The 12,240-nt window shown below is 65.3% G+C and overlaps 1 protein-coding gene across 1 annotated transcript; it reads right to left on the bottom strand.

Annotated features, from left to right (window-relative positions):
• Positions 1-2,898: 2,898 nt before the first annotated feature.
• Positions 2,899-11,585, bottom strand: LOC137466968 (zinc finger protein 628-like). The gene is given in 8 exon segments (XM_068178560.1): positions 2,899-4,407; positions 4,453-5,030; positions 5,103-5,186; positions 5,457-5,537; positions 5,880-6,047; positions 6,270-7,420; positions 7,422-8,130; positions 11,444-11,585. Coding segments are annotated over 7 exon segments (4,272 nt in total). The 5' UTR covers positions 8,123-8,130; positions 11,444-11,585.
• Positions 11,586-12,240: the final 655 nt, after the last annotated feature.

Here is a 12,240-nt window from a genome sequence, read left to right as displayed (position 1 = left end):
GGATCATACTGGGAATCACTGGGATCATACTGGGATCATACTGGGATCATACTGGGAATCACTGGGATCATACTGGGATCATACTGGGATCATACTGGGAATCACTGGGTCAATACTGGCCCCGCCCCTCCCCTTGGCCCCACCCCCTGCTCGACCCGTGGCTCCACCCCTCCCCTTTGCACTGGCCCCGCCCCTCCCCTTGGCCCCACCCCCCTGCTCGACCCGTGGCTCCACCCCTCCCCTTTGCATTGGCCCCGCCCCTCCTCCCTTGGCCCCGCCCCTCCCGGAAGCACGAACCGCAAGGTGGGGGAGGGGCGCCTTTATTGACACGGGGGGGGACGCGGGAACGGCCTCACCTGGGCAGGTGAGCTCAGGTACCCCGGGCACCCCTCACCTGGGCAGGTGAGCTCAGGTACCCCCGGGCACCCCTCACTGGGCAGGTGAGCTCAGGTACCCCTGGGCACCCCTCACCTGGGCAGGTGAGCTCAGGTACCCCTGGGCACCCTCACCTGGGCAGGTGAGCTCAGGTACCCCTGGGCACCCCTCACCTGGGCAGGTGAGCTCAGGTACCCCCGGGCACCCCTCACCTGGGCAGGTGAGCTCAGGTACCCCTGGGCACCCCTCACCTGGGCAGGTGAGAGGTACCCCTGGGCACCCCTCACCTGGGCAGGTGAGCTCAGGTACCCCTGGGCACTCCTCACCTGGGCAGGTGAGCTCAGGTACCCCTCACCTGGGCAGGTGAGCTCAGGTACCCCTGGGCACTCCTCACCTGGGCAGGTGAGCTCAGGTACCCCTCACCTGGGCAGGTGAGCTCGGGCACCCCTCACCTGGGCAGGTGAGCTCAGGTACCCCTCACCTGGGCAGGTGAGCTCAGGTACCCCTCACCTGGGCAGGTGAGCTCAGGTACCCCCGGGCACCCCTCACCTGGGCAGGTGAGCTCAGGTACCCCTCACCTGGGCAGGTGAGCTCAGGTACCCCCCGGGCACCCCTCACCTGGGCAGGTGAGCTCAGGTAGCCCCGGGCACCCCTCACCTGGGCAGGTGAGCTCAGGTACCCCTCACCTGTGCCAGGTGAGCTCAGGTACCCCCGGGCACCCCTCACCTGGGCAGGTGAGCTCAGGTACCCCTCACCTGGCCAGGTGAGCTCAGGCACCCCTCACCTGGGCAGGTGAGCTCAGGTAGCCCCGGGCACCCCTCACCTGGGCAGGTGAGCTCAGGTACCCCTGGGCACTCCTCACCTGGGCAGGTGAGCTCAGGTACCCCTCACCTGGGCAGGTGAGCTCAGGTACCCCTCACCTGGGCAGGTGAGCTCAGGTACCCCCGGGCACCCCTCACCTGTGCCAGGTGAGCTCAGGTAGCCCCGGGCACCCCCTCACCTGGGCAGGTGAGCTCAGGTACCCCTCACCTGGGCAGGTGAGCTCAGGCACCCCTCACCTGGCCAGGTGAGCTCAGGCACCCCTCACCTGGGCAGGTGAGCTCAGGTACCCCTCACCTGGGCAGGTGAGCTCAGGCACCCCTCACCTGGGCAGGTGAGCTCGGGCACCCCTCACCTGGGCAGGTGAGCTTGGGTACCCCCGGGCACCCCTCACCTGGGCAGGTGAGCTCAGGAACCCCTCACCTGGGCAGGTGAGCTCAGGTACCCCTCACCTGGGCAGGTGAGCTCAGGTACCCCCGGGCACCCCTCACCTGGGCAGGTGAGCTCAGGAACCCCTCACCTGGGCAGGTGAGCTCAGGCACCCCCGGGCACCCCTCACCTGGGCAGGTGAGCTCAGGTACCCCTCACCTGGGCAGGTGAGCTCAGGTACCCCCGGGCACCCCTCACCTGGGCAGGTGAGCTCAGGTACCCCCGGGCACCCCTCACCTGGGCAGGTGAGCTCAGGTACCCCCGGGCACCCCCGGGCACCCCTCACCTGGGCAGGTGAGCTCAGGCACCCCCGGGCACCCCTCACCTGGGCAGGTGAGCTCAGGCACCCCCGGGCACCCCCGGGCACCCCTCACCTGGGCAGGTGAGCTCAGGTACCCCCGGGCACCCCTCACCTGTGCCAGGTGAGCTCAGGTACCCCCGGGCACCCCTCACCTCTGCCAGGTGAGTTCAGGCACCCCTGGGCACACCCAGGCACCCCTCACCTGTGCCAGGTGAGCTCAGGTAGCCCCGGGCACCCCTCACCTGCAGGCACAGGTGTGCACGGGGCGGGGCACGGGGTCCCCCGGGCCAGGAGCACCTGGGGGGGTCCAGGTGGGCACTGGGCACCTGTGCAGGTGAGGGCTGGGCACTTCCAAGGTGTGTCCAGGTGGGCACTGGTCATCTCCAAGGTGTGTCCAGGTGGGCACTGGGCACCTCCAAGGTGTGTCCAGGTGGGCACTGGGCACCTCTGACATGTCCAGGTGGGCACTGGGCACCTCCAAGGTGTGTCCAGGTGGGCACTGGGCACCTCTGACGTGCCCAGGTGGGCACTGGTCATCTCCAAGGTGTGTCCAGGTGGGCACCGGGCGCACCTGTGGGTTCCACGTGGGAACTGGGCACCTCTGACGTGCCCAGGTGGGCACTGGTCATCTCCAAGGTGTGTCCAGGTGGGCACTGGGCACCTCTGACATGTCCAGGTGGGCACTGGGCACCTCCAAGGTGTGTCCAGGTGGGCACTGGTCATCTCCAAGGTGTGTCCAGGTGGGCACTTGGCACCTCTGACGTGTCCAGGTGGGCACTGGGCACCTCCAAGGTGTGTCCAGGTGGGCACTGGGCACCTCTGGGGTCTCCAGGTGGGCACTGGTCATCTCCAAGGTGTGTCCAGGTGGGCACTGGGCACCTCTGACGTGCCCAGGTGGGCACTGGTCACCTCCAAGGTGTGTCCAGGTGGGCACTGGGCACCTCTGGGGTCTCCAGGTGGGCACTGGGCACCTCCTAGGGGGGTTCCAGGTGCACCTCGGTGGGTTCCAGGTGGGCACCGGGCGCCTCCAGGTGGACACTGGTCATCGCCAAGCTGTCCAGGTGGGCGTCGGGCACCTCCTCAGTGGGCTCCAGGTGGTCAGAGGGCACCTCTGATGTCTCCAGGTGGGCACTGGGCACCTCCTCCATGGGCTCCAGGTGGACATCGGTCACCTCTGTGGGCTCCAGGTGGACACTGGGCAGCTCTGAGGTCTCCAGGTGGACACTGGGCAGCTCTGAGGTCTCCAGGTGGACATTGGTCATCTCAGTGGGTTCCAGGTGGACATCGGTCGCCTCTGAGGTCTCCAGGTGGACACTGGTCACCTCTGAGCTCTCCAGGTGGACACTGGGTACATCTGAGCTCTCCAGGTGGACACTGGGTACATCTGAGCTCTCCAGGTGGACATTGGTCACCACTGTGGGTTCCAAGTGGACACTGGGCACATCTGAGGTCTCCAGGTGGACATTGGTCACCTCTGTGGGCTCCAGGTGGACACTGGTCACCTCTGAGCTCTCCAGATGGACATCGGTCGCCTCTGAGGTCTCCAGGTGGACATTGGTCATCTCAGTGGGTTCCAGGTGGACACTGGTCACCTCTGAGCTCTCCAGGTGGACATTGGTCATCTCAGTGGGTTCCAGGTGGACACTGGTCACCTCTGAGGTCTCCAGGTGGACATTGGTCACCACTGTGGGTTCCAAGTGGACACTGGGCACATCTGAGGTCTCCAGGTGGACATTGGTCACCTCTGTGGGCTCCAGGTGGACACTGGTCACCTCTGAGCTCTCCAAGTGGACACTGGGCACATCTGAGGTCTCCAGGTGGACATTGGTCACCTCTGTGGGCTCCAGGTGGACACTGGTCACCTCTGAGCTCTCCAAGTGGACACTGGGCACATCTGAGGTCTCCAGGTGGACATCAGTCACCTCTGTGGTCTCCAGGTGGACAATGGGCAGTTCTGAGGTCTCCAGGTGGACATCAGTTATCTCGGTGGTCTCCAGGTGGACACTGGTCACCTCCGCGGGTTCCAGGTGGACATTGGTCACCTCTGTGGTCTCCAGGTGGACACTGGGCAAGTCTGAGGTCTCCGGGTGGACACTGGTCATCTCGGTGGGTTCCAGATGGACACCGGGTACATCTGAGGTCTCCAGGTGGACATCGGGCATCTCGGTGGTCTCCAGGTGGACACTGGTCACCTCTGAGTTCTCCAGGTGGACACTGGTCATCTCGGTGGGTTCCAGGTGGACAATGGGCAGTTCTGAGGTCGCCAGGTGGACACTGGGCACCTCTGAGATCTCCAGGTGGACATCGGTCACCTCTGAGCTCTCCAGGTGGACATCGGTCATCTCGGTGGTCTCCAGGTGGACACTGGGCAGTTCTGAGGTCTCCAGGTGGACACTGGTCATCTCGGTGGCCTGCAGCTGGACATTGGTCCCCTCAGGTGGTGCTGGCAACACCTGGAGCTGGACACTGGTCACCTCAGTGGCCTGGAGCTGGACACCTGCGCCACCTGAAGGTGGTGGTGGCAACACCTGGAGCTGGACGTTGGTGACACCTGAGGGCAGCGGCAGGGCCTGGAGCTGGACGTTGGTCACCTCAGGTGGTGGTGGCAACACCTGGAGCTGGACGTTGGTGACCTCACCTGCCCGGAGCTGGACATTGGTGCCACCTGGGGGTGGTGGCAACACCTGGAGCTGGACGTTGGTCACCTCAGGTGGTGGTGGCAACACCTGGAGCTGGACATTGGTGACCTCACCTGCCCGGAGCTGGACATTGGTGCCACCTGGGGGTGGTGGCAACACCTGGAGCTGGACGTTGGTGACCTCAGGTGGTGGTGGCAACACCTGGAGCTGGACACTGGTGCCACCTGGGGGTGGTGGCAACACCTGGAGCTGGACGTTGGTCACCTCAGGTGGTGGTGGCAACACCTGGAGCTGGACATTGGTCACCTCAGGTGGTGGTGGCAACACCTGGAGCTGGACATTGGTGCCACCTGGGGGTGGTGGCAACACCTGGAGCTGGACACTGGTCACCTCCGAGGGCACTGGGAGCACCTGGAGCTGCACCCCTGTCACACCTGTCCCACCCAAACCCGTCCCACCTGTCCCACCTGTCACACCCGTCCTACCCGCCACACCTGTGACCCCTGTGACACCTGTGACACCTGTGACCTCTGTCACACCTGTCACACCTGTCATACCTGTGACACCTGTGACACCTGTGACCCCTGTCATACCTACACCTGTGACACCTACACCTGTCACACCTGTCCCACCTGTGACCCCTGTGACACCTGTGACCCCTGCCACACCTGTCCCACCTGTGACCCCTGTGACACCTGTGACCCCTGCCACACCTGTCCCACCTGTGACCCCTGTGACACCTGTGACCCCTGCCACACCTGTCACACCTGTGACCCCTGTGACACCTGTCACACCTGTCATACCCGCCACACCTGTAACCCCTGTCACACCTGTAACCCCTGTCACACCTGTGACCCCTGTGACCCCTGTGACCCCTGTCACACCTGTGATACCTGTCACACCTGTGATCTCCTGGCCTTGCACCTGGACATTGGTGACCTCTGGGGCCACCGGCACCACCTGCAGCTGGACACCTGTGACACCTACACCTGTCACACCTACACCTGTCACACCTGTGACCCCTGTGACCCCTGTCACACCTGTGACCCCTGTGACCCCTGTCACACCTGTGACCCCTGTGACACCTGTGACCCCTGTCACATCTACACCTGTCACACCTGCCACACTTGTGACCCCTGCCACACCTACACCTGTAACACCTGTGACCCCTGTGACACCTGTGACACCTGTCACACCTACACCTGCCACACCTGTGACCCCTGTGACCCCTGTCACACCTGTGACCCCTGTGACCCCTGTCACACCTGTGACCCCTGTGACCCCTGTGACACCTGTGACCCCTGTCACACCTACACCTGCCACACCTGTGACCCCTGTGACACCTGTGACACCTGTCACACCTGTGACCCCTGTGACACCTGTGACCCCTGTCACACCTGTGACCCCTGTGACACCTGTGACCCCTGTCACACCTACACCTGCCACACCTGTGACCCCTGTCACACCTGTGACCCCTGTGACCCCTGCCACACCTGTGACCCCTGTCACACCTGTGACCCCTGTGACCCCTGCCACACCTGTGACCCCTGTCACACCTGTGACCCCTGTGACCCCTGCCACACCTGTGACCCCTGTGACCCCTGTCACACCTGTGACCCCTGTGACACCTGTGACACCTGTCACACCTACACCTGCCACACCTGTGACCCCTGTGACCCCTGTGACCCCTGTGACCCCTGCCACACCTGTGACCCCTGTGACCCCTGTGACCCCTGCCACCTCAGCCACCTGCAGCCCCGCCCCCTCCTGCCCGGCGCCGGGTACCAGCAGCACGCTCTGCCAGGCGCGCTGCCCCTTGCCCACCTGCGCCGGGTGCGGCCGGGCGGGGCCGGGCGGGGCGGGCAGCAGCAGCACCTTGCGGGGGGCGGGGACGAGCCGCAGCCCCTGCGGCGCGGCCAGCAGCAGGTAGGCGGCGGCGGGCGGCGGCGGCGGCGGCGGCGCGGCGCCGGGCGCGCGGCGCGGGGCGGGGCCGTGCGTGCGCAGGTGCCGCTGCAGGTAGGCGGCCATGACGAAAGCCTTGGGACAGGTGGGGCAGCGGAAGGGCCGCGCCGCCGAGTGCGTGCGCCGGTGCAGGTGCAGGTTGGACGAGTGCGTGAAGCTCTTGCCGCAGGTGCCGCAGGCGTACGGCCGCTCGCCCGTGTGCACCCGCAGGTGCTGCCGCAGGTTGGCGGCCTGGGCGAAGGCCTTGCCGCAGGTGTCGCAGGTGTGCGGGCGCTCGCCCGTGTGGGTGTGGCGGTGCCGCCGCAGGCTGGAGGAGTTCTTGAAGGCCTTGGGGCAGGCGGCGCAGCGGTAGGGCCGCTCACCCGAGTGCTGCCGCAGGTGGTACTGGTAATGCGACGCCCACTTGAAGGTGAGGCCGCACTGGGCGCACCTGAAGGCGCGCAGCCCCGTGTGCACGCGCAGGTGAGCCTGCAGCAGCGAGGAGCGCTTGAAGCTCTTGCCGCAGGTGGCGCAGGTGTAGGGCCGCTCACCCGTGTGGTCGCGCAGGTGGTAGCGCAGCCCCGAGGAGCCCTTGAAGGCCTTGCCGCACTCGCCGCACCTGTACGGCCGCTCGGGCGGGGCCGGCGGCTCGGCGGCGGCCGCGGGTTCGCCCGGCGGGGGCGCGGCCGGGCGGGGCGGGGCTCTGGGGGCCGCGGCGCACCCGGGCCGCTCGTGGCCGGGCAGGTGTCGCGCCAGCCCCGAGCCGTTCTTGAAGCTCTTGCCGCAGGTGAGGCAGCGGTGGGGCGGGGCCGCGGGCGGGGCCGCGGTCCCCGTCGCCTCTCGCTCGGCGCAGGTGACCCCCGGCGGCCTCCAGAGCGGCTCAGGTGAGGCGGCGGCAGCGGCGGCGGCGGCGGGGGGGGGGAGCGGCGCCCCGCAGGTGCCGCTGCGGGCAGGCGTGCGAGGCCAAGGGCGCGGCGCAGGCGGGGCACTGCGGGGCGGGGCCGTGCGTGCGCCGGTGCAGGTGCAGGTTGGACGAGTGCGTGAAGCTCTTGCCGCAGGTGCCGCAGGCGTACGGCCGCTCGCCCGTGTGCACCCGCAGGTGCTGCCGCAGGTTGGCGGCCTGGGCGAAGGCCTTGCCGCAGGTGTCGCAGGTGTGCGGGCGCTCGCCCGTGTGGGTGTGGCGGTGCCGCCGCAGGCTGGAGGAGTTCTTGAAGGCCTTGGGGCAGGCGGCGCAGCGGTAGGGCCGCTCACCCGAGTGCTGCCGCAGGTGGTACTGGTAATGCGACGCCCACTTGAAGGTGAGGCCGCACTGGGCGCACCTGAAGGCGCGCAGCCCCGTGTGCACGCGCAGGTGAGTCTGCAGCAGCGAGGAGCGCTTGAAGCTCTTGCCGCAGGTGGCGCAGGTGTAGGGCCGCTCACCCGTGTGGCCCCGCAGGTGGTAGAGGAGGGCGGAGGAGCCCTTGAAGGCCTTGGGGCACTCGGGGCACTTGTAGGGGCGCTCACCTGTGTGGCTGCGCAGGTGATGCGCCAGGCGCGAGGACCAGCGGAAGGATTTGCCGCACTCCCGGCAGGTGAAGGGGTGCTCGGGGGCACCTGCGGGGGGCGCCGTGCCCGCCATGGCCGCACCTGAGGGGGACACGGGCGCAGGTGAGAGCCCGCACCTGACACAGGTGAGAGCCCAGACATGGAACATGGGGACAGGTGAGACGTCAGACCTGACACAGGTGAGAGCTCAGACCTGACACAGGTGAGAGCCCAAACATGGAACGTGGGGACAGGTGAGACCTCAGATCTGAGACAGGTGAGAGCCCAAACATGGAACACTGTGACAGGTGAGAGCCCAAACATGGAACACTGGGACAGGTGAGAGCCTGCACCTGACACAGGTGAGAGCCCAAACATGGAACATGGGGGACAGGTGAGAGCCCAAACATGGAACATGGGGGACAGGTGAGAGCCTGCACCTGACACAGGTGAGAGCCCAAACATGGAACACTGGGACAGGTGACACCTCAGACCTGAGACAGGTGAGAGCCCAAACATGGAACATGGGGACAGGTGAGAGCCCAAACATGGAACATGGGGACAGGTGACACCTCAGACCTGACACAGGGACAGGTGAGAGCCTGCACCTGACACAGGTGAGAGCCCAAACATGGAACACAGGGACAGGTGAGAGCCCAGACCTGGGACAGGTGAGACCCCAAACATGGAACACTGGGGACAGGTGAGAGCCCAAACATGGAACGTGGGGGACAGGTGAGAGCCCAGACGTGGAACACAGGGACAGGTGAGAGCCCAGACCTGACACAGGTGAGAGCACAGGTCTGGGACAGGTGAGAGCCCAAACATGGAACATGGGGACAGGTGAGACGTCAGACCTGACACAGGTGAGAGCCCAAACATGGAACATGGGGACAGGTGAGAGCCCAAACATGGAACATGGGGACAGGTGAGAGCCCAAACATGGAACATGGGGACAGGTGACACCTCAGACCTGACACAGGGACAGGTGAGAGCCTGCACCTGACACAGGTGAGAGCCCAAACATGGAACACAGGGACAGGTGAGAGCCCAGACCTGGGACAGGTGAGACCCCAAACATGGAACACTGGGGACAGGTGAGAGCCCAAACATGGAACGTGGGGGACAGGTGAGAGCCCAGACGTGGAACACAGGGACAGGTGAGAGCCCAGACCTGACACAGGTGAGAGCACAGGTCTGGGACAGGTGAGAGCCCAAACATGGAACATGGGGACAGGTGAGACCTCAGATGTGACACAGGTGAGAGCCCAAACATGGAACATGGGGACAGGTGAGACCTCAGATGTGACACAGGTGAGAGCCCAAATATGGAACATGGGGACAGGTGAGACACAGGTCTGGGACAGGTGAGAGCCCAAACATGGAACATGGGGGACAGGTGAGACCTCAGATGTGACACAGGTGAGAGCCCAAGCATGGAACACAGGGACAGGTGAGACACAGATCTGACAAAGGTGAGAGCCCTGACCTGACACAGGTGAGAGCCCAAACATGGAACGTGGGGGACAGGTGAGACCTCAGACCTGACACAGGTGAGAGCCCAGACGTGGAACACAGGGACAGGTGAGACCTCAGATCTGACACAGGTGAGAGCCCAGACGTGGAACACAGGGACAGGTGAGACCTCAGATCTGACACAGGTGAGAGCCCAGACGTGGAACACAGGGACAGGTGAGACCTCAGATCTGACACAGGTGAGACCCCAAACATGGAACATGGGGACAGGTGAGAGCCCAAACATGGAACATGAGGGACAGGAGAAACCTCAGACCTGAGACAGGTGACAGCCCAAACATGGAACACAGGGACAGGTGAGAGCCCAAACATGGAACGTGGGGGGCAGGTGAGACACAGATCTGGGACAGGTGAGAGCCCAAACATGGAACACTGGGACAGGTGAGACACAGACCTGGGACAGGTGAGAGCCCAGACCTCACACAGGTGAGAGCCCAGACGTGGAACACAGGGACAGGTGAGACCTCAGATCTGACACAGGTGAGACCCCAAACATGGAACATGGGGACAGGTGAGAGCCCAAACATGGAACGTGGGGGACAGGAGAGACCTCAGATCTGAGACAGGTGAGAGCCCAGACATGGAACACGGGGACAGGTGAGACACAGATCTGGGACAGGTGAGAGCCCAGCAGGCTCAGCCCTCAGGAAGCAGGTGAAACCCCCAGACAAAGGGGACAAGGGCACAGGTGAGACCCCAGCCCCATCCCAGGTGTGCAGGTGAGACCCCAAACCCAACATGGGGGTGACAGGTGAGACCCCAGCCCCATCCCAGGTGTGCAGGTGAGACCCCAAACCCAACATGGGGGTGACAGGTGAGACCCCAGCCCCATCCCAGGTGTGCAGGTGAGACCCCAGACCCAAAAGGGGGGTGACAGGTGAGACCCCAGCCCCAACCCAGGTGTGCAGGTGAGACCCCAAACCCGACATGGGGGGGACAGGTGAGACCCCAGCCCCATCCCAGGTGTGCAGGTGAGACCCCAGACCCGACATGGGGGGGACAGGTGAGACCCCAGCCCCATCCCAGGTGTGCAGGTGAGACCCCAGACCCGACATGGGGGGGACAGGTGAGACCCCAGCCCCATCCCAGGTGTGCAGGTGAGACCCCAGACCCGACATGGGGGGGACAGGTGAGACCCCAGCCCCATCCCAGGTGTGCAGGTGAGACCCCAGACCCGACATGGGGGGGACAGGTGAGACCCCAGCCCCATCCCAGGTGTGCAGGTGAGACCCCAGACCCGACATGGGGGGGACAGGTGAGACCCCAGCCCCATCCCAGGTGTGCAGGTGAGACCCCAGACCCAAAAGGGGGGGACAGGTGAGACCCCAGCCCCATCCCAGGTGTGCAGGTGAGACCCCAGATCCAAAAGGGGGGGACAGGTGGGACCCCAGCCCCATCCCAGGTGTGCAGGTGGGACCCCAGACCCAAAAGGGGGGGACAGGTGAGACCCCAGCCCCATCCCAGGTGTGCAGGTGAGACCCCAGACCCGACATGGGGGTGACAGGTGAGACCCCAGCCCCATTCCAGGTGTGCAGGTGAGACCCCAGACCCAAAAGGGGGGGACAGGTGAGACCCCAGCCCCATTCCAGGTGTGCAGGTGAGACCCCAGACCCAAAAGGGGGGGACAGGTGAGACCCCAGCCCCAACCCAGGTGTGCAGGTGAGACCCCAAACCCGACCCGGAGGGCGTGGCCGAACGGGGGGCGTGACTAAGCCGCAGTCAGCCCCGCCCCTCCCTACAGGCCCCGCCCCTTCCCCTCAGCCCCTGCGGGCCCCGCCTCCTCCAGGCCCGCCCCGCGCAGGCGCCGCCGCCGCGGCCCCGCCGCTTCCTCCTCCTCCTCCTCCTCTTCCTCCTCCTCCTGCCCCGCTCCCGCGCTCACCTGCCGGGCTCGCGGGGGCTCCGCCGGGGCCGGAACCGGGCCAGGAGCGGGGCAGAACCGGGCCAGGAGCGGGGCCGGCGCTGCCGCCGCCGCCGCCGCCGCGCAACGCCCGGGCCGCGCCGCCTCACGAGGCCACGCCCCCTCCGCCTCACGAGGCCACGCCCCCTCCGCCTTCCCGCCTTCGCCGCCGCCAATCAGGCCGCGCCCCATTGGGCCAGGCCACGCCCCCTCCCCCGGAAGCGCGCGCGGTGCGCGCTGGGTAATGTAGTCCCGAGCGCGCCCCGTCCCGGCGGCCCTCGCTGGGCTGCGCTGGTCTGGACTGGTCTGAACTGGTTTATACTGGTCTGGACTGGTTTGGACTGGTTTATACTGGTCTGGACTGGTCTGTACTGGTCTGGACTGGTCTGGACTGGTCTGGACTGGTCTGGACTGGTTTATACTGGTCTGGACTGGTTTGGACTGGTTTATACTGGTCTGGACTGGTTTATACTGGTCTGGACTGGTCTGTACTGGTCTGGACTGGTCTGGACTGGTCTGGACTGGTCTGGACTGGTTTATACTGGTCTGGACTGGTTTGGACTGGTTTATACTGGTCTGGACTGGTCTGTACTGGTCTGGACTGGTCTGGACTGGTCTGGACTGGTCTGGACTGGTTTATACTGGTCTGTACTGGTTTGGACTGGTCTGGACTGGTTTATACTGGTCTGTGCTGGTTTATACTGGTCTGTACTGGTTTGGACTGGTCTGGACTGGTTTGTACTGGTCTGGACTGGTCTGGACTGGTTTATACTGGTCTG

The sequence above is a fragment of the Anomalospiza imberbis genome, unplaced genomic scaffold (genome assembly GCF_031753505.1).
Source record: "Anomalospiza imberbis isolate Cuckoo-Finch-1a 21T00152 unplaced genomic scaffold, ASM3175350v1 scaffold_48, whole genome shotgun sequence".
Classification (NCBI taxonomy): domain Eukaryota; kingdom Metazoa; phylum Chordata; class Aves; order Passeriformes; family Viduidae; genus Anomalospiza; species Anomalospiza imberbis.
Note: the sequence above shows the minus strand (reverse complement) of the source record. Positions and strands in the feature narration are given on the sequence as shown.